This window comes from Camelus dromedarius, chromosome 19 (assembly GCF_036321535.1).
Source record: "Camelus dromedarius isolate mCamDro1 chromosome 19, mCamDro1.pat, whole genome shotgun sequence".
NCBI lineage: Eukaryota > Metazoa > Chordata > Mammalia > Artiodactyla > Camelidae > Camelus > Camelus dromedarius.
Genome location: NC_087454.1, coordinates 24,875,562 through 24,897,576, shown reverse-complemented (window position 1 = coordinate 24,897,576; position 22,015 = coordinate 24,875,562). Strand labels below are relative to the sequence as shown.

Here is a 22,015-nt window from a genome sequence, read left to right as displayed (position 1 = left end):
ATGAGGACATGAATTAGCACTCAGGAGAAAATGGAATTAAGTGCCGCTGCGTCTCAGATTACCCAGGCGCAGTGGGGGACAAAAGGTGGCACAAGGCCGTGGACCCTGTCCTCCAGAAGCATCGCATCTAGATGGAGTGACAAGTGGCACATGGATCGGTGCACGGGGATGACTAACACTGTCTCAAGTGGTCGCCACACAGATTTTTACCATTCAGTGTTCAACAGAAAGCATCGCTGAGATGCAGAAGTGCTCAAGGAATGGCTGAGATCCATATATGGCTGAAAAAAAGAGACAATTCATGCTGCAGTCATCTCTTCACTGTTTAGGGCACCCCATGGGCCAGTCTGGGGACATAAAAAAGTGGTGGGAGTCTAGAAGCTCAACACACCTAGGTTCAAGTACCAGGTGCTTCCTTAATATTTCTGAGTTACTAACTTCAAAGCTTGAGTTTCACCTCTGTAAAAATGGAGTACCATTTGTCCAACAATGCTTTTATAAGGGTCAAATGATACAACACAGCCGCAGGCATCCAGTACGTAGCAGGCGCTCAATAAAGCCGTTCTTTTTTCTTTAACCAGAGGATCACAACTGCAATGGTACAGGGCTCACCAGTTCATTCGTTGACGCAACAAACAGTGCACACCAGGTACTGCAATAGCTGCTGAGAGCCACAAAGAACAAAATACGGCCTCTGCCCTCCAGTGCCTGTGGTCTGGGAGGAGGGACAGACATTAGGACAGACAATTTCAGTATGTTCTGAGAACTACAGCAACAGAGGCCAACCACAGACTCCACAGAAGAGAAGACTCTGAGCAGTCCCAGAAGATGAGCAGGTGAAAGGTTTTGTTTAAAAAGACACCCAGATTTTGTGAGGGCCTCTGACGAGGACACCTATGGAGACAAACCCTGAGCCCAGTCTGGCGTTCCTGTGCCCTACCCTGTCCTCGATGTCCCCACACCAGTTCTTTAGTCCCTGTGAATGGACTTCCTACTGAAGGAACTGAAGTGCTGGAAAGCAAAAGCCACCAAGTTCAAACATCTGCAGAGACAGCTGGCAGGAGAGGCAGATGATTTGTGACAGGTCTCTCCAAGGGCAAAGTGAGGAGAACCAGGACATGTTACATATGGAGGCTAGTTTCAGTTCAATGGAAGAAGCACCTACTCAGTCTACGCTGCCTGCGACAAGACATGCCACACTCCCTCCAGGCTGGATGGACTGCCTGTCCGGACACTGCTGACGAGCTTTCTGTCAGTTCAGGGGCCGGACCAGCACCAGATAGATAACTTCTAAGTCACTTAAGTGCTTGAATTCTGTGTCAGAGAGTGACAGGTTTGTTAGGCAGGAATGAGAGACTAGTGTGGTTATACACAGTAGGCCTGTGACCCAGTAGTCTCTGTGACCTCCCAAGAGCCCCTCTTAATTATCGCAAGATGAATCACAGGTTTTATTTATGCAAATACACCCAACCCCAAAGTCGAGTATTTAATTAAACTGTAAGCATGTCAAATAATTTTAATTAGACCACGAAAGCAACACAACTCTGATAGCATATATCTCTTGCCTGACTTTTCCCCCTCAACCAATAAAAATTCAAGGTAGATAAAAATATATAAAAATAAATAATGCTAAGGTTTTCTATCTAAAATGTATTACTTCAGCCAATTATTCCACCAGGAAACCCTCAGGTTGCACATGTACCCTGGTGTCAAGAATTTACATGGAGACTGGCCCAGACCTTCTCCCAGTCACCTGTTTGGGCCTGCTTTCCAACACTACCACAAAAGGGCTTTCCCCCTGAGAAATCAGCAGGCTCACTGGAACACCACATTTCTTTGACTTCTAATTTTTTGTCTTAAGCTATCAGTCAACACTGACAGGGTATAGGCCACATCCTCTAACAGGGGCTATGGGAAGCTACAGAACACATGATCCTGGTTTCTGAGGATTTTAGAGTCTAGCAGGAGACAGGAGACCAGTGGAGGAAGGCATGTGTTAAATACTCAGAAGATGTAAATCTCTAAGTGAAAGAGATTGGAGTCACTTAGATCTGATACAAAATCTCTATGATATGGATGACTTTATTGGGAATTTTTAGTAATTCTATTTCGTCCTTAAATTCCCTTTGCATTTCCTATGAAGAAATGAGCATTAAGTGTATAGGCAATATATCAAACTTCAGGGTATATTAGACTTGCCTGAGCATTTTTACTTTCCAAAGAAGCACCCCCATCTACCCAGGGACTCTGAAGTGCTGGTCTTTTTGAGAAGCACTGCTCAAGAAGGAGTCACATAAGCAGTAGGAAGGCAGTGTCTAGTAGCAGATACTTGCATACTATGTACTGATCATGAATTAGTTTTAACTACATACATTAAAGGGTCCATAAAGGACACTGCTTTAGCAGTATTTTGTGAACAATTTGTTATCAATTTTGAAAGAAAAAAATCTTAATCCTATTATTTTGATTAAATGCTAAATACTTTATTTTTTACCACAACTGGTCTAATCTGATGGCATTTCCCTGTGAAGTGTTCATACAAGAGTCCCAGGTCCTGAACAAGGTTTTGGAGGCTGAACTAAGAAAAGGTTAAAAGATTCAGGTGTGTTAATTTGAAGGAAAGACCAAGAAATCTTCTGGGTACCTCAGAATAGAGAAGCTGCATGATGGAACAGATGTCCATGGAGGGATGGGCAGGAATAAGTGATAAGAAGTTGTAGTTAGTGGGGCTGAAAGCTATGCTGAAGGGAGGGGGCACTGGGCACTGCTGTGAGCAGCCGTGTGGGTCAGAAACTCTTCAACAGTCCTTGAGTTTCAGACCAAAGACTGCATGACATACTAATATTTAGCACACAGGTGTGATATAAGGCTCGTAGCAACCTTTCTAGTCTTAGTTTCCTCATTTATTTAAAAAAAAAAATGAATGGGGGTTGGACTAAATGGTTGCCAAGGCTCCTTCTAATCCCGGTGGTATGTGATTCTATGACATATCTACCCACAAAGTTTTTGTGAGTTTGTCCTGTGGTAAGAGCATTTAATTCAAACAAGCCATTTCAAACATAGCTCACTGTGGTTTACTTTTACCACCTTGAGTGAGAATAACCCAGAACAGCATCCTGGGTGTCTTGTTATGATACTGGTTTAGGAAAAAGGCGTGCCCTCAGGTCACAGGCTCTCTGCACTACAGCTAGACAGCACATTACATATGACTATGAACAGAAGGACAGGCTTCAGCTGTAAACACGGAATGGCAAAACTCCTTACAGCACAGCTTTGTTGACCTTTTACAGAGGCCACATGGTGGCTCATCACCGGCTCTATCATCTGTTTTGGGAGACTGTACCCGAACATTTCCTGCGTCTTCTACAATGCATTCCACAGGTAACAACTATTAAAATTTGTTGGGGTTAGGGGACAGATATGACAAATCTACAGCTAAATCATACTTAACAGTAAAAGACTGAATTCTTTCCACCTAAGATCAAGGAAAAGGCAAGGAGGTCCATTCTCAACACTTCCATTCAACATTATGCTAGAGATCCTAGCCAGTGCAATAATACAAGAAAAAGAAGTAGCAGGCATATAGATCAGAAGGAGTAAAACTGCCCTTATTTGCAGATGACATGATCATAGATGTAGGAAACCCTAAAAAATCTATAACAAATAAATAAATTTAGTAAGGCTGCACAATAAAAGACCATATACAAAAATTGACTGCATTTTGAATTGGCAGCAAAGAACAATCTGAAAATAAAATTTTAAAATGTTATTCACAATAGCATCAAAAAATTAAAATACTTAGGAATAAATTTAACAAAAGATGTATACTGAAAAATGTAAAACATTGCTGTAAAATTTAAGAATTAAATGGAGGGACATATATTCATGGTTTGGAAATATTGTTAAAATGGCAATTCTGTAAATCTTTTAAAAATGAGCAAAATATGTGAAGTATAAACAGACTCTTCAGAAAAGAAGATACCTGAGTGGCCAAAAGGCATGTGAATACGATGCTTAACATCACTGGTCATTAGAGAAAAGCTAACTAACACACCATAGTATAAGATAGTACCACACAACCACTAGAATAACTAATGTTAGAAAGAATGACAATACTAAATGTTGGCAAATCCTGGAGAAACTGGAAGCCTAACACACTGCTGGTGGGATTTTCTTAAAATGTTAATGACCATTCAGCCTGGCAATTTCACCTCTATGTATTTACCCAAGAAATTAAAACATTATGTCCACACAAAGATTTCTGCATGAACATTTATAGCAGCTCTACTCATAATATCCCCAAAATGGCAACAACCCAAATATATGTCAACTGGTAAATTGGATAAACAAATGTGGTATCCCTACAATGAAATACTACTTAACGTTAAAGAGGAATGAACTACTGACACGTAAAAACATGGATAAATCTCAAAAACAACATGCTATGTAGACATACAAGACTACATACATACTGTATGAATTCACTGATGTTAAAATTCTAGAAAAGGCAAAAAAATTCTATCAGCAGAAGCAGGGCAGTGGTTGCCTAGGACTAGGGTAGGAGAATGTAGGGACTGACTGAAAAGGGGGCATATGGGAGCTTTCTGGGGTGATGGAAGTATTCTAAAATTTGAATTTGGTGATGGCCACACAACTTAAAAGTTACTAAAACTCACTGAATAAAACGGGTAAATTTTATGGTATGTAAATTTACATTTAAAAAATCTGTAAAACACATACATACATACCCCTTGCTGGGCAAAGAATTAACTGAAATTTTTTACTCTTAGAATTAAACCAAAAAAATTTCATTTCCTTTTACAATAAGCCATTTTTTTCCCTCTCTATAAAGTAGTATTCTAATCCATAAAGTAATATTCTAAACAGGGTAATCTAGCCAAATAGTCCTAATAAAATTATTGTGCTGGGATTTTTAGGGCAATGAAATTATCCTGTATGATACTGTAGTGGTGGCTACATGTCATATGCATTTGTCAAAACCCATAGAATGTACATCAAGAGTGAGCCCTAATGTAAACTATGGACTTAGGTTGCTAATAATGTGCCCATGTTGCTTCACTGATTGTACCAAACATGCCACACTGATGAGGGATGTTGAGAGTAGGAGAGTATATATGTGTGGGCAGGGAGGGCTATGTGCAAACTCTGTATTTTCTGCTCAATTCTGCTGTGAACCTGAAACTGCTCTAAAAAAAAAAAATAAAGTCGATCAAAAAAATTTTTATTGTGCTACTGTTAAGACTGGACTATAGCAGTAGCTTCAGTGTGCTATCCAGATGGAAAACGTGTCACTTCATGGTACAAGGCTCTGCTGCTTCACTTGTCAGGAGGGTATGAGTGGGGACGTGACACAGGCTTCAGCAAATGTGCTCTCCCCATTTTGTCTTTTAAAAGCTTGGTCTTTGATGCTCCATCGCTAGGGAAGGGAGCTTTTCATGTTTCCAGTCTCCCTCTCTAGCTTGACAAGTGTATGGGACATGGTGATCTAATTTAGGGCTAAATGTATGGAGCTGGAGTTCAGTAAAGATTTGATTTGTTTTGCTCTGATACCTCAACCTACAATTTAGAGGAGGAGCAGAGAGACTAATCTGTTTGGTTTTAGACCAGAACTCTTATACATTAAAGATTAAATGGGGAATATAGATAGCATACTGTTTTTAGGTGAAAGTACACTGAAAGTGAAAGGAAGAGAGTAGTAAAGGGAGTAAACTTTCTCAGAATCTGCCACAAGATTTCCAATTACTCTTAGCTCTCACAAATACAGTAACTCTCACTGAAGGTTTCTGTTTTTGTTTTTGGGAGGGTGGGCAGACACGCTCTCTTGAGCTGTAAGATAACATACACCCCGCTGCTATCTTAGAAGTGCTGGGGAAACTTCAGCCTTTCACTGCCAGACTCAGCAGAAAAACGAGGAGCTCCTAAGGGGCTGGGCTCTTGGTCACCACACTCTCTACGTAGTACATAGCAGAGAGGGACTCTCCACTCAACGGCAGTAACGATAACTCTTAACCAGCTAAACCAATTTGTTATGATAAAGGACCAGAGTGTTTCCCTGGATGGCAGGGTTTTCAGACAGATCCAGGCTAGAACTCTGTATACAGAATAAAGCCTTTTATAGGAACATACTGCTTCGCCTTCTTTGAGACACAGGACAGAATGCCAAATGTTCCTGACAGGTTTAAATCACACTTGGAAGAGAGTTAAAATAAAGGCCTACACATGAGCTTATCTGTGGTGGTTTCTCATATTGGCAAAATGGACCGGCCTAGTAGTTTCATGTCACCTACTCACTTCATAATCACCAAAGCTCCCAGCTCACTCGATCTCAGGGCATCACTATTCATTCACTGTGCAGCACCCTGTAGTGGCAGGGATGGCTTTGACACATACATTCCTTTTCACTTAATGAATCAGTTCACATTCCTCCTAGATGACTCCTCTAAAAAGAGTCAACAGCCTTCTGGGCTTTACTGTGTGCTTAATTTAAAAAAAAAAATCAAATTAGATGGTGTTGACCATACTCAAAATCAATGATAGCTTTTCATTGCAAACCATTGTCCAAATCCTACAGCCTGAAATCTGGACTCCCTTTCTAGCATTCTCTCCTCACTCAACCCCAAGGCTCCATCAGGCTGCACAGAGGTCACCTTCAGAACACCAGCTTGGTCCAAGCATTCTGCACATTCAAGCCCCACTCTTCCTTTAATGCTCCATTGTGGAAGCCTGTCCAGAGTCTTCCAGTTGGAATTAATCTCCCCCGCCCCGTATTCCTGTAATGTATGGCTTGTACCTTGGTTAAAACTCATGGTAGGCTGCCCTGGATGACAATTATTTTATGCATGTGCCTCCCTTCCTCTCAGGACCAGCAAATTCCTACTCTGAATGCATATTTAAATCACACTGGGGATCCTTGAAAAAGCAGCTGATTCCAGGACTGGCTAAAGCTAAGTACAAGATACATCCAGAACACATCTTATCATGCCAGAGAGTAAGAAAATCCTTTTTTAAAAATGGGAGGCACATCACAAAAACACAGAATTCAGCTTGAAGGAGTTTCCACTGGCCAAATCCGGGACAATTTGAGCACCAAAATAATTATGTACAGTAATGAATTATAAACCACTGAAAAATGTAAGAGCCCATGAGTCTGTACCAATAACTGAAAAGTAAGTGGGGAGGAGGGGTCTCACTTACAGAAGAATGCTGAGTGGAAATGGTAAATGCAGAAGGAGAACTGAGGTTAGAAAATCATCATTTTGCAATTGTCATAGTAAAGATTGGTTCTGGCAAGAATCATCAATGGATGCTAAATCTAGGAGACATTTCTGATGATAAGCAGGACATTTATAGAGTCATAAAGTGTTTTCCACAGATTGTTTACCAGTCGCAAGGGCAAAAATAGTAACTATTTTTAAAGAAATCAGACAACACCTTGACCGGGTGAGTAAACCAAAGTTTATGTCAACAACGAGAAGAGGATGGACACCGGTGCCCTCAGTGTGTAATCCCGAGGAGAAGATGGCATCACTCACACAGCATTCTGGCTGGGATACAGAATCTGAATCTAATTGTGAAGAAACATCAGACAAACCCCACATGAGGAATGCACAGAGTAAAAATAAGTGGGAAGTCAGGGAGGGCAAGAAGAGGGGAGTGAAGGAATGTGGTTTTCAAAAACGCCAATATTATTAAAAGCAAAGAAAGGCCGTGAAAATGTTCCAGGTTAAGAGTCTAAAGAGACATGACAACTAAATGCAATACTTGATCATCAAACTGGGTTCTGTACTGGAGGAAAAAATGCTTTTATAAAGAGCATTACTGGATCAACCAGCAAACTAGAATATGGACAACGGGTCTGATAAAAGTACTCATTGGTATCAATTTACTGAAGCTGGTAACTGTGCTGTGGTTATACAGAGTAACTGCTCTCAGGAAACATTCAAGTTTACGGGGATAAAGGGCCACAATGTCTGCAACTTACTCTCAAATGGTCGAAGAAAAAAATTTTAATTTCCAAATAAAAAGTTAAAAACAGTATCTGGAAACCTCTTTAGAGTGAGACCCAGACATTCTATTTTTCAGAGGCTTCTGAGGATTGAGAAGTGCCTAGAGCAGCGGTTCTCAAAGCATGGTCCTCAGACCAGCAGCAGCAGCAGCATTGCCTGGGAATGTGTCAAACACGCACAGGCCCACTGAATCAGAAGCTCTGGGGGTGGGACCAGCAGTCTGTTTTAACAGCCCTCCATGGGATTCTGATGCCCACTCAAGTTTGAAATCACTGACCTAAACTATGAACTCCTACAGTCCGTTTTCCAGCTCCCATATTCTCCACAAAACCTAGCAAAATGCTTTATGCTTGCTGAATTTAGCCTGACAGTGAATGATAAAGCAGAAATGACCACTGAGGCGCTTGGAGATGATAAACTAAAAGTCCCAGCTAAAGCATCACTCTGAGTTTCTAAAGTGAATGTAAAATTTATTTTGAAAGCAATAAAGGAAGTCCGATTACTAAGAGGTTAGTAAAATCACTGCTGTCCCAAAAGGGAGCGTATCAGCTTACAGTTTAAGTCACTGCCAATTGAAAATACGTGATCACTTACACAAACTCTTAAGACTGGTATTTAAAAGTTAATTCTGTGGTTCTGGGAAGCAGCACACAGCGATTAAAAAGCCACGCGGTGTGCATCATGCGAGATCTGCTTAGAAAACACACAGCATTCACATGGCTGTGAGGTGGATGGCCAGATTTCACAAGAACACCCTCTGGTGGCATCTGGAGAGCCAAGAGTCCTATAATGACAATGATCAATTTGCCTACTGAGTAGAAAATGAAATAAATAAATTCATTTTTATGCAATTGTTATCCATCTTGAGAAGTTAAACTGTTGAAGATATTCTAGGATGTCTGCATATCATTCCTGCCTCACCATATGCCTTTCCTAATTGGCACCAGAAAGATTTCACAGGAAAGGGGTGTTACTTTGGTATTGTTGATTTAAAGGTTATATAGTCACAGCAAGGCAGAGGAGAATTCATCTTCAAAATTCACCTCCTTATTGAAAGCCCATGGAGCGTCTTGGCAATTAACAATTCCTATCACCTCTAGCTGTTCCCTATGTGAGAAGGCTCAGAACTCGCCTTACAAATTGCTCTTTTGAAGATCAAAGGGGAGCTGAATGTGTCTGTGTGCTCTCGATGAGACTGTGATTTAATGGAATTTTTAGAGAAGGCTTGCTGGCAGTGTTTGGATGACAGCCCCAGGCGGAGGATTCAGGGGAGCTTGGCCACTCTTCCCTTTGGAGCGTCTTCCCTGTTTTTAATTGGCACCTCATTAGAAATTAATGAAAATGACATCCTCTGTTCTTCCTGCTCTAGGCATCGAATGCTACAAAAAGGCCCATCACAATTCATAACACATTCAATTTATATAGCAATGGCTCTTAAGCATTATTTATGAGATGTGAATTTCTTGTCAGCAGTTAATAACCTGTACAGAGTGGAAGGGGAATGGAAAAAAAAGACTGTGAATATATATGTAAAGATTTTTTGCAGTGGAAAAGTGTTCTGTTTGAGTTCAAACTACCTTTCTGAGTCTTCACTTTCAGTAATAATTACTGTGTTTCCCCTCCTCTAAAACCTTTCAGGGCAGTTAAATGTCTCCCCAGCACTCCATGCATCCTCAAGGAAGTAACTACAAACTCACCTTTTCCTAGAGAGATCCAAGCAGGCGGCCAGGGGGAACACAAGAGCTATTTGTCAAAGACAGTCCCAGAGGTGTGTGTTCCCACTGCCGTCCTTCATCTTTTACAATGTGGCAGTTGACTCAGTCATTTTTCTGGGCACATAGTGTAATGATCTCCGTGGGCCAAACTGAACTCTCAGCTCTCTATGGGAAGGCCACACCTGGAGGGACTACAGAAAGCTCAGGGCTTTCTTCTCCAGCAGAAAAATCCAATCTCTCTTTAAGTAGACACTCAGAATTGGGTGCAAGCCAAGGGACTATGTGTTAGATCATTTAAAAAGAATACACGCCTGTGGCAAACCCAATAGGCACTTAGAAACCCAGCCTGTGCCCAAGAGGTGAAGAGCACAGCAGAGTAATCTGCACTTACCAGAGACAGTCAAGCTGGCTTCACTTTAGGAGAAGAGAAAGTCATCCAACATGTATTTCTAAATATTTTCAGCTCGATGCTTAAGACCTTAGGAAATTAGGTAGTTTGCATCAAAGCCGAAGGGTAAACTAGGAGACTTGGTTACAATCCCTCTGGATCTCAGCACTGAACTGTGCATTCTCACTGCTTGCCTGACAAGGACAGGAGGTACTAGCCACTGTCAGAGGCAGGACAGCACACCTGATGGACGGAATGCTTGACCTACTAGGGCAAATCCTGCGTAATACCCAGGATTCAGTTACTTTCAAGAAGGAAACAAAAATGTAGGATGCAGGAAAATCCCATGATTCTAATTTAGGAGATACCAAAGGCCTGTGTTATAAAAGCAACAGGCAAATGGCCACACAGGCTTCACAACACTGGTAACAAAATGAACTGCCAAAGCCCCCACTGGTCCACGTGCAGATGGAAGCAAGAATCTGCAGACCACCAAAGATCAGACAAACCAATATGGGCAAGGTCGGTTAGCCATCAGACCCGAGTTTCCTTGGCTAACCACAGTATTCCTTCACTACCACTACTAAGAATTTTAAATTATCTGGCAGGGTTGATCAAGACACAGATAAGAATAAGGTTCTGGGCTCACCTGGGCCATGGTGTGCCACACTGCACGAACACAAATGAAATTTGAAAATTCTGCTGACAGCCTCTGCTCCACCTCATCCTACCTCTCTTCTTACACTTCCACACAAGTATTTAATAAGATAACTAAATGCCAGGCTAAAAAATAAAAACTCGTCCGGTGACACCTGGACTCTCCATGCTGGTCCCCACTTCTGAAGCTAAAATATATACGCTGCTGATCTTGCTGAGTGCTACATACCAGAGTGAGTAACAAACAGATTTCTAGTCACGACAGGAAAAGAGTTTCAACTTGGTTTCCCTGAGAAGCTGGAACTCCTGTCTTTCTCATTTCCAACAGGGCAGATAACTGAGGGACAGAAGCAGCAATGGCTGTCTCTCCAGAAGATGAAGGACTCTGAGTACCTCTGACTTTCTAACTGCTGAGAGAACCACCTAGTCCTGACGACCAGCATCAGGACTTGTAGGGTATCTACGGCTGCTCATTCCTAAGGACAAAGAATACAGGATTCTCAGAGGCTAGAGCCAGGCCTCAAAGCCTGCCTGATGATAGCTTGGTCCCACAAAGCAATTTTATAATACTATGCTTTAAAGTCAGGAAATAAAAACAGGGACAGGAAAACTGTAAGTCAGCCTAAATAATGCAGCTATACAATTTTGCTTCCATGTGACATGTCGTATATGGTCAAAGGGAAAGGAAGATCAGGTTATGTTTTGTTCCACTGCATACAGAGTAGGTATAAAGTTAAAAAAATAATAATAAAAGAATACATCCCTTTGCAGCAATTCTAAGAGTCAGTATGACACTGGCTGACACAGAAGGAAAGGTTACTTTAAAGCTATTTCAAGGGGTTAAGTGACAATGAATTACGGTTCAAAGAAAATAATTTTCTAATCAAATTCTAATCTAAAAGGGATATGGAGGAGAAATCTTCCATTTATTATACATAGTAAGAAGCTCATTCAAAATTAATTTAGTATCTGAATTTTATGGTACATATCCCAGAATTTCACTGGTTTGGTTAATTTCTAAGTAAGTCATCAATGAGAAGGAACCACGGTAACACACAGTGGGGAGAAGTTGAAAGCAGTAAGCAGTGACGGTGCAACTCTAAAGAAATATGTGTAAGAGTAGTTGAGGATGTTTTTGGCCTTTTTTGTATGTATGAAAGGAAATAAAGGGTGTTTAGAAATAAGAATCTTCCACTCCTGATTTCTCAACCTCCAAACCTACAGTTTGCAGGGAGGGACTCAGGAGAAGAAAGGACTTCAGCCTCTTAGGAATAAGTTCCAAAGCTACACCAGGGTGTCAAGGACACAGTCTCCATCATGCCACAGGGGAGACGCTTACCGCAGCGGCATGATCCCAGTTCCTGCTGCACCAGCTCCAGTTTGGTTTGGCACTGGAAGCACCGACGTCGACTTTTCTGTTTAGATCGGCTGGTCTCCTCAGATCGTTCAGTACTCTCCAGTAGTCGTGGCCGTTTCACTGGCGAAGCTTCATTCTCAGACTGTGAATCTGAACAAAACAACACGTTTGGGGGTCAGGGTTAGTGCTTGGCCCCACAGACACAGCTGACGGATGTACTGCCAGGCATTCTTCTGACCAGACTACTGCCCTTTTCTAGGAACTGCGGCTGTGTGAGCAAGAGCCAGTCTGACCGGCCTGGTTTACGCTGCACCTTCAGAGCTGGCCTCTAACCAGCCAGGCCCGAGCTAGCAGAGGAGGCTGTGCTGGCTCATCAAACATCAGTTCTATGTTGTTTTTAAAAACAGCGCTCCCTACAAGGAGGCCATCTGAGCTGGAGATGGGATCCTCTCTCTGCACTCCTTCTTTGCGCCCTAGTTGTTTACTGCTTGTATCGGTTATCTATCTCTTCTCAAATCTTTGTCCTCAAGTAGACTGTAAATTCACCAGAGAAGAGACTATGTCTACTACTTCTTTACAGCAACATGCTTAGCACAATTCCATACCTAAAGTCGGTGTTTCATGAGCGACCCACAATCTTTTCTAGTAAAAATGCTCAAGTTTTTTATTTCTAAGCACAACTAAACACACAAGAATCAGGCTCTAATACTGAAAACCATCCCCACTTTACTCAGAGTGAAGAAGTAGCCTTGCTTGTTCACAAGCAAGCTGTCCCATGGCCTCCATGGTGGGGTGGCAGAGAGGCAGCACTTGGCACCAAAACCTAGGGTTGGTGCCAAATCAGCAGGTGGAGGGAGGTACAGTATGTGACAACTTGTGTTTTGGATAGCCTTAAAAAAGTAAAATGCAATATAGTTCGTGTCATAGACAGGCTGTAAATAACTTTTGCCTTCAAAGAAAAGGCAGCACTTGAGGGGCTCTATATTCCTGGAACTGCTGCATACTGAGCATGTACCTCTTGCCAAGGTTCCAAAGTGATTTGCGCTAAACCACCTCTAGAAGGGAGTTTCCTAAACGATCTTCAAAACAGATCCAGATCCCCGCCCTCTGCACCCCTCCACCACCACCACGCAGGTCTGAGCCATCAGCATCTCATCCAGCCTAGTAGGAGAGCCTCTTAACTGGTCTCCCTGCTCTTCCCCTGGTCCCTACAGTCTACTCTCCACACAGCAGCCAAGTGATCCTGTTAAAAACAAACTTAGAATCACTTCACTCTCCTGTTCAAAACCCTCTAATAGCTCCCCTTCTCGGAGGAAAAATTCAGATACTTCCTACGACCCTCAGAAAGGCCCTGCTTGCTGACATGCCCTCATCTCACCTCCCTGCCCTCAGCTCCTGTTGCTCTCTCTCTCTGCCCCACCCACATGAGCCTCCTCACTGTCTCCCACCTCAGGGCCTTTGCACCTTCTGTTCCCATGTCTGGAATGCTCTTCACCCAGATCTACAGGAGATCTCATCTTTTTAAAGTCTTTTAAGCCACATTTTCAATAAAGATGTCTTCCCTGAGAACTCTATCTAGATCACTCTTGCCCTCTTCCCATAGCCCTTCCCTTCCTCCCTTTTCCTTTTATTCCACCACAGCACTTATCTTTTTACATTGTCATACAGGAGGATGTAAACTCCTGGAGGGCAGAAGTTTCACCTGCTAATATGTCCTCCATGCCTACAACTCAGTATTTCTTGAATGAATAAATCTCCTAGGCAGTCCTGACTTTCTATTTAACGTGGCTCTAGTGAGAAGCAGCAGATTGTTGGCTGTATTTCAGTGAAGGCTGTCTGTATCCCCTTCCCCAGCCCCTCTGTGTGAAGACGCTGCACTTCACCCAAATACTCACTGGCCTGACAGTGATGATGGTTAATAGTGTGCTTTACAGCCTCCCAGCCCAATACATTGTGCACTGACTTTCAGAAGGCACACACCACTCTTAGCAACTGTAAACTTCATTTTGCATCTCATTTAGTTCTTCCAGTCCTACATGACATTTTCCCCCAACACAAACCAACTAAACAAGGCCTTTGATGAAAACAATTGAAAGCAAGTTCAGCCTATTTCCCAGCTCTGCTGAGCAAAGCTGTCCAAACTCGGTTGGTGTGATGACTGAGGCAGCCAGACACACCAGGCCCCCTCCTCCTTCCCCTACAAGTGCAACAAGCAACAATCTAAATGTAAATCATTACAAAGCAGCCAGCCAAAAGGAATCCACCTGGTTTGAGCCACACTGCTCTCCAGGGGGTCCTTCTTTATAAACCAGCAATGGCACTATTTGTATTAATCACCCTACTTAGACTTTTCCCCCCTTTGGGCAACAAGAAGAGAAAATTCTAGAGTAAAAGCAATAACTGAAAAACCGTGTTTGTTTCAAGACAAAGTACTAAATCTGGAGCAGTTGTATAAGAAATCAGCCTCCAACCCTGGGAGATGAGGTGGGGAGAGGAGAGAGATTAGGGTCCACACAGGAGGGGGCGGTAGCTGAAGCTTTTGCCTTATTAAATTGTTAAAATCCAGAGGGCCCTGACAGGATGCCGGTGCCCCTCTAATGTGAAGGAGGCCGCCCAGACCCTCTTTCATTTGCATTGCGATCTGACAGAACTAAGCGTGTGTCTGGAAATGCAATGTTCAAATTCTAAGCTGTTTCCTAGGTGAGTCTGTCCCAAACTGTCAAACATGCTGTCTTCCTGCATAGCACCCATCTCAATTCCTAAAGCAAACCTCTGCTACAAGGAGACAATTTACTTTCAGTATGGCAATGCCATCCATGGCTAACTATTTTCAAATAAGCAAGAGAGTGGTATGTGAAGACAGTATTTTTAAACATATGATTCCTAAGATTGGGAAACAGAATTCATATTTATATAATCATAATCATCATTGGTAATCACCAAACAACCCAGTTAATGAAATCCGCCCCCCCCCCCCCAATTAGGAGACCTGTCAAAGTCTGATCTCTTTTCTTCTAATTCCCCACATTGTCTGACCAATGAGCACTGCATTCAATAACAAAAGTAAGGAATAAGTCTGCACGGTCTAATGCTGAAATTTTCCTTTATCCATGCCACATTATATATGAAGACAACTGGGTTATTTGTTCTGGAAGGCAGGAGGCATGGGATGTTCCTAAAACAATGGGTCCTAGGGGAGGTCTCTGATGCTGCCAACAGCTTCTGGCTGCACTGCATTGGCCATCTTAAAGGAACACCACTCAGCTCCAGTCAGTCCTCTGAGAGTCAATGTCTCAGCATCTTACAAGTCCAAGACCAAAGGCATTCATGTACAGAAAGCCTGAGCCACAAGAAGCAGTCCTCAATGATTCTAAATGAAGATGAACAAAATGTTTACAATAATGTGTTATTTTTTAAAATCAAGGAACTGCTCCCAGACATGAAGAGATTTGTAACTTTAGCACTCTAGAATATGCGCACTTATCCTTCACTCAGTCAATGGTCTGTTCAATGGAAAGGAACCCCTGTGTCCTCTACTGCTCCCTACCACAAGGAGGGAGGGAAAATAAACTCCCTAAACCATCTACCACCCTCCACACACTGCCATCCAGGAAGGTGACTGTGTTATATACAACTTCTTGGCAAAGCAAACCATTCTTTGACATTTCCTCACAAGTCAACTTGGTGTTTTAATTAGAAGCTAATGAGATAAATAGCAGTCTATGGGATCGTCATCATGTCTGCATAAGAAATTTACACCTCCTCTGCTAGTTACTTAATGAAGCCTGTGCCTAAATGAGAAAAAACAGATGTCCAGGACAGGGGTTCTAATTACATAATAATAAACTAAATAATTCAACTATTCAATTATAAATTTAATGCCAATTTTAGCAGGACTCCAGAAAGAAAAGATCCAAATATGGTCAACACAAAAGGAACCCTCATCTACTGTCTATATTTGAATAAATTAAATTTTGATTATTTACTTTTTGCTGACAAACATCGTTCTTGTTACCCTGAAGCATTTTTCACTTTCTCAACAATGAGGGAAAACACCTAACAGTCTACTTGCATAATGTGACTTGAGTAGAAAGGGTTAACTGTAGGGAGAAAGGTGAACAGAAATAACTCTCACATGCAGCCTCAACTGTCAGAAGAAACGCTTCCTTGCAAGGAGCATGCTCATTAGCAGCAGGAGGAGCTGTAGCAGGGAGCTAGAAAACTGTTTCCACCCCAGGAGTTAGGAGTGACTTCTAATTAGGTCCTTCATAAAGGGCCAACAAAGCACATTTTTTTTCCAGTAAGCTTTTTCTTGAGAACATACTCTAGTCTGTGTACACCCACACAAGAGCTGACCACATGCCCACACCAGGCTCACAGTTCTTGATACTCACCAGACCCCCTCCCTCTTCCTCTGACTAGGTTTAACAGAATGAGGAAGATATCACATCAAGTCTTCTAGTCAAAGGAAAAGTCTGATCAAGAATCATAATGTGATTAAATGAGAAAGGAAAGTCTTAAGAAAAAATATTTCACCTATCAGTTTCCTAGGTATGAAGGTAACCACTGTTTAATCTGTGACAGAGAAATCAGTATAGTGATTTGAAAAACATATAATCCTCTTAAGAGAAACATTCTTCTAACTGTACCTTCCTAGCTAACAGCAGAAATAGTGGTAAGACTTTCAATTTAGGAACACAGTTTAATGGAAAACTTGACTGGAGACAACAAACAGACCTGCTTCTTTTAAAATTCTGTTGTCTCTGCCAGAAATTCACATTTGTTCCTAGCTGTCACTGTTCTTGTCTTTATTACTCGTGTTCTCTCCTGAAAGTTTCCAAATAAACTGTGTCAGGCCTGTCAGAGTTGAATCTCAATCTCTCTTAATCTGTCACTGTGCAGCTGGCAGCCCGCACACAGCCTGGGCTGCTAACCACGGCCGTGGCTCTGACGTCTCAGGCAGGCTCCGGACCCTCTGTACAAGTGAACACTCATGGTCCAGAACAGGAGGAGGGAGAAGCAAAGTGGCAACAAAGAGAAGGACGTCTTCCATTCGCTTCACCCACACCTTCCCCTCACTTCTAAGAAAGAAAGATGAATCTGTTTAATCTCAGGCCTTGTGACAGCTTTTGAGGTACTCAATCAGTTTTTTTAGAACCTATCACAGTCTCTTGACAGACTGACATTTATGATCCCAACAGCCTGTGCAAACATCAGTAAGAGCAATAATTAATGAACCCTCACACATCACTGCTGTCTCTCCTTCGACCATTTAAAAGAAGCTTAAGCTCCTAAAACCTCTGTCCATGAAAAACACCACACTCTCACTGGAAAAAACTGATAAAAAGACACTTTAAAAAAATCTGTTTTATAGGTACATTCTCTCTGTGTTTCTCCTCATGCTTTGCTTTCAGTGTGCACAGGGACTAGATTCATCCTCTCCTGGCTTCATACTCTGTATGCCATAAAAGACTTCAGGAGAGGAAGCTCCCTCATTATCCATTACATTTTCCCCCACTTTATTCTACCGAGACTTCCCCCTCCTTTCTTTTCTTCCTAATGGTCCTAGAACTATTTTGGAATAGCACACCTATCAAAAAGCTGCTACACAAAGAAGTTCAAGCCTTTGGAAGAGAGGCCAGTTATTAAAATTTTGTGGAGTATGCCTTCATTTTCACTTGATATATAATACAGAGATGTGTCTAGCTTGAAAGATTCCTAGAATGCCATGTCTTAGACCATAACCATTTTAAAGGTCGGGGTGTTCTCAAACTGCCAGGCAGTACTACTGCTAAGTGTCAGTTCCTCTCTTCTCCTTCCCTCTCCACTCTCATCCCTCCAGGTTATCTTCTTGGGTTCTCTTCTTTGCTACTAGAGCTATCTTGAAGGTAGTCTCCTCCGTCACAACCTCAGGACTGAAAGCAGACCTCTGACTCTTCCTCCCTGCTGGGACCACACGATTGGTAGATCTGGGGTGGCCAATCAGTAGAGTCAGTTATCTTGGGGGTACCCCTGAACTTTTAGGGTCTCTTTCCTCATAAGGCATCAGAAATCTTGGGGGTAACTGTATCATCTAACTATCTGATTTTGGTCTTCATGACAGCAATGCAGAAGCTGCTTCTGTAGGGACTTCTGAATGGAAGACGCTGAAAGAGTAGCAGAATACATGGAAATCCTGAGTCATGATAATTTGTACTCTTCATGAAATGAGTACCCTTATGTCCCAAAGGCATGTTTTACAGACCAGGATCAGAGTTCTCACTTCCTCATAGCCCATCACCCTCTCTGATTCCTGCTGGACAAGAAGCTGGAGGCTGGTTTTGACAGAAACCTTGACACTGGAAAAAAGCGATTATGAATTCTTCAAAAAGTCAAGCAAGAGACACTAATGAGCTGTGGGGATAACAGCTCTGCATTAAATACTATAATCTTACATGAAATCATTGCATTAGAGTCCAACAGCTCTAAAGGAAGGGGTTTTCCCTCAGTTTTTCTTCCTTTCTAATCTGTCTGCTTTTTCTTTCTTTTTCTTGCCTACTGTACTGGCTAGGCTTTCTCGTATGATGCTGAAGAGCTGAGAGAAGACATTTTTGCCTTGCTCCCAACCCCCGGAGGAAAGTACTCAGCTTTTGCCAAACTTCATTTTGAAAAATTCTGAAAACAAAGAAAAGTTCAAAGAATTGTACAGTAAATACCTGAGTACACTCCATTCAGATTCAACAACCATTAACGAACAACTTGTCACATTGCTTTCTCTCTCCCCTCCGTATTTATACTCCTCCCAACACCAAATCATCTGAAAATAAGATGCAAACACCAAAATACTTCATATATACACATTTAATAAGGACATTTCCTTACATGACCAAAATATCATACCTAAGGAAACTAAGAATAATGCTCCAATGCCATCTAACATCCAGTCCATATCCAAATTATAATCTCCATTGTTTTCAAAGGCATGTCCAATCAAGCTGCCTGTGTTACATTTGGATCTTATGTCTAAGTCTTTCTCAAATTGTTTGTTCGTTCATTCATTCCAATGACATGAACTTTTGGACAGTCCTGGTTAGTTTTCCCGTGGAATGTACCACCATCCTGGATTGACTGATTCTCTCCGCTCCCCATCTCCTATTTTTAATGTCATCATTTACTTGTAAGGAGGGACATTTTTAACTGTACACCTCCTCCATTCCATATTCAAGACCAGAAATTAAAACTTCCAGCAAGCCCTTGACAAACCCAAATGGTTGGCACAAGGAAGAGCAGGTGAAGAAGGACAAACACTGTGTCACCAGCCCAGTTTCCACTGCATCCTGGCAGTGGGGGGAGAAATGTTCTTCCTCTAACTTCCTCCTCTGCACCCCTGCCCTACAGGACACCAGGGTATTGTTCATCAGGCCTTGGCAAGCAGTGGGTGTTCAGGCAAATGCTGGGAGACGAGCTAGCTATTAGTGTTTCAGCCCATGATTTCTTAAAGTCTGATGGTACTGTCTCTGACTGAAGTTGGTCCCAGAAGGCCACAAGTCACTTCTCCAATTATTTCCTTTCCAATAGCTTCCTGGCCTTCTTCTGATTGCCCTTCCCCTCCTGATGGACTCTACCCCATTGCTAATTGTTCCTATAAGACATTTCTTCCTTGCTGAATCATTCAACACTCTAAACTTAGGGAAATTTTTCACCAGAATAAAAAACATAAAGCAAAAGCCCAGGAAGATTCACTTGCAAAAATAATCACAATCTCATTAAGTAAAATAACAGTCTCAGTTTATCTGATCTGCTTAATTTACTTAGGCCTCTTGATTAATGACCACTCTACTTTGTTCAGGGCCATGACAACAGTTAATATTTTATTAATTATTTCTCAAGTGCCTACTGTCTGTCAGGCACTGGGCTTTGAACTGGCAAATCAGAAATACGTATAGCAGTGATCTCTCCCCACAAGGAGGCCACATTCCAGAAAGAAAGAAAGATATATACCAGTAAACCTACAGCATAGTAAGTGGCATATTAATGTATGAATAGAATGCTATGAACATAAAATGTGGAAGTGATAAATCCTGTTGAAGGGGTGATTAAGAAGCAGAAAAGAGGTCAAAAAGGTATCTCTTGAACTTAAGAACTATATTGTATATATGTAGACAGGTGATTTTAGCTAACGTTTGTAATCCTCACAGTCTTCTCTGTTAGACCTGCTTTTCAGAATACCATTTGTATAAAGTCATTGCTCATCTACCTTCTACCTTCTTCTCTTTCCCCCAAATTCTACCAATTAGTAGACCCTTTCACAATCTGGGGAGCAAATGTCCTTGGAGAATACCTGTTAGATGGGTTTCCAGGGAAATAAAGCTATTGTTTATCTTTCCTTTCTCTTGGACCCCAACTAGTTCAATTTTTTTCCTGGGTGTTCGTAAACATCTCACTAAAAATGTCAATGGTCAGCTCAGTTTTCCTTCCATTGTGTTTATTAACCTTAATATTGGTCTGTCTGCTCAGACACAGACATGGCTTTAACTGCCAATTTTTCTCTATAGATCAGAATTTTCCAAGCCCATTTTCTTATTATTAAATGATTTATTCTGAGATAACTGTAGGTTCAAATGCAGCTACAAGAAATAATACAGAGAAATCCCATGTACCCTTCACTCAGTTCTCTCCAATGGTAACATTTTGCAGAAATCTGGTATCCCTACCACGATACTGGTGTTGAGACAGTTAATCTACAGAACTCTTCCATCACCATGAGGACCCTTCATGTTGCCCCTTTACAGTCATGCCTACTTCCCTCTCTTCCCTCTTGCTCCTTGGCAAACACTAATCTGTCCTCCATTTCTATAATTTCATCACTTCAAGAATATCATTTATATGGTCATACCTGGACATATAGATGAAATCATATAGGGTGTAACCTGTCCAAGCTCATTTTTAAGGCCACTCATCATAGTAGGTATGTCAAAAGAGATTCCTTAAGCTAAGCTTCAGTAATAACTGCAATAACAACCACTAACAAAGCACTTATTTTGTGCCAGGACTTTTAAAATGTGTTTACATATATTAACTCATTTAGCTTTTGTAACAAGGCTGTGTATGAGATAGGTACTATTATTATCTGCATTGTAAGATGAGGAAACTGAGTCATGGGTTAAGTGAATTGCTGAAGATCACACAACTGGTAAGTAGAAGAACTGGAATGTGAACCCAGGCAGCGTGGCCCAGAGTCCTTGCTCTTAACCACTATGCCATCCTGTCTCCAACTGTTGTTAACACTTCAAGACTCTTATTCTGCTTTTCTGTGAGGGTGCCTTACCATGAAGATGAATTTATGCTACTTCCTATGTACACAAAGACCCTACTGCCTCTGAGCTGAAGGTGGAACAGATCCTGGGCTAAGTATGGGAATAAAAAGAAGCACCTCTCTCTGTTACACTTATAATCTTCTTATACAAACATGATGGTGCAATTTCTCTAAGATACATCTCTGCTGAATACCCCTACTTGGATTCTGCTCTTAGAATATGATTTATACAGACTTACTCCTCATACCATTTTCTTCCTATTCCTAACTCTCTGAATATCTCTGGATTGTAATTATAGTATTTTATTTATATAAAATCAGCTTCCCCCCTCCATGTAAAAAACAATCTGTCCACAGAAGTTTATTATTTGCTGGATGATACAAAAAAAAATTACCACCAACAGCAAAAGAAAAGCCAGTTGTTTTTACTTGAAATTTTATTCCTTTTAATGGTCAGAAAAGGTAAATCATGCCTTTTTGCCTTTATATGGGTCCCACAGGCAGAAGTCAAAGCTTCCTCTTCCCAACTACCCTGACAGCTTCCTACAGCTCATATACCAGGTCTCTTTAAAAAGG

The 22,015-nt window shown here is 41.7% G+C and overlaps 1 protein-coding gene across 1 annotated transcript in view; it reads right to left on the bottom strand.

Annotated features, from left to right (window-relative positions):
- Window positions 1–22,015, bottom strand: part of ZFAND3 (zinc finger AN1-type containing 3) — a 287,031-nt gene that overhangs the window by 14,639 nt on the left and 250,377 nt on the right. The window contains exon 5 of the mRNA XM_031434790.2: window positions 12,127–12,294. Coding sequence (XP_031290650.1) covers window positions 12,127–12,294 — 168 coding nt within the window. The remainder of the gene's footprint in view (window positions 1–12,126; window positions 12,295–22,015) is intronic.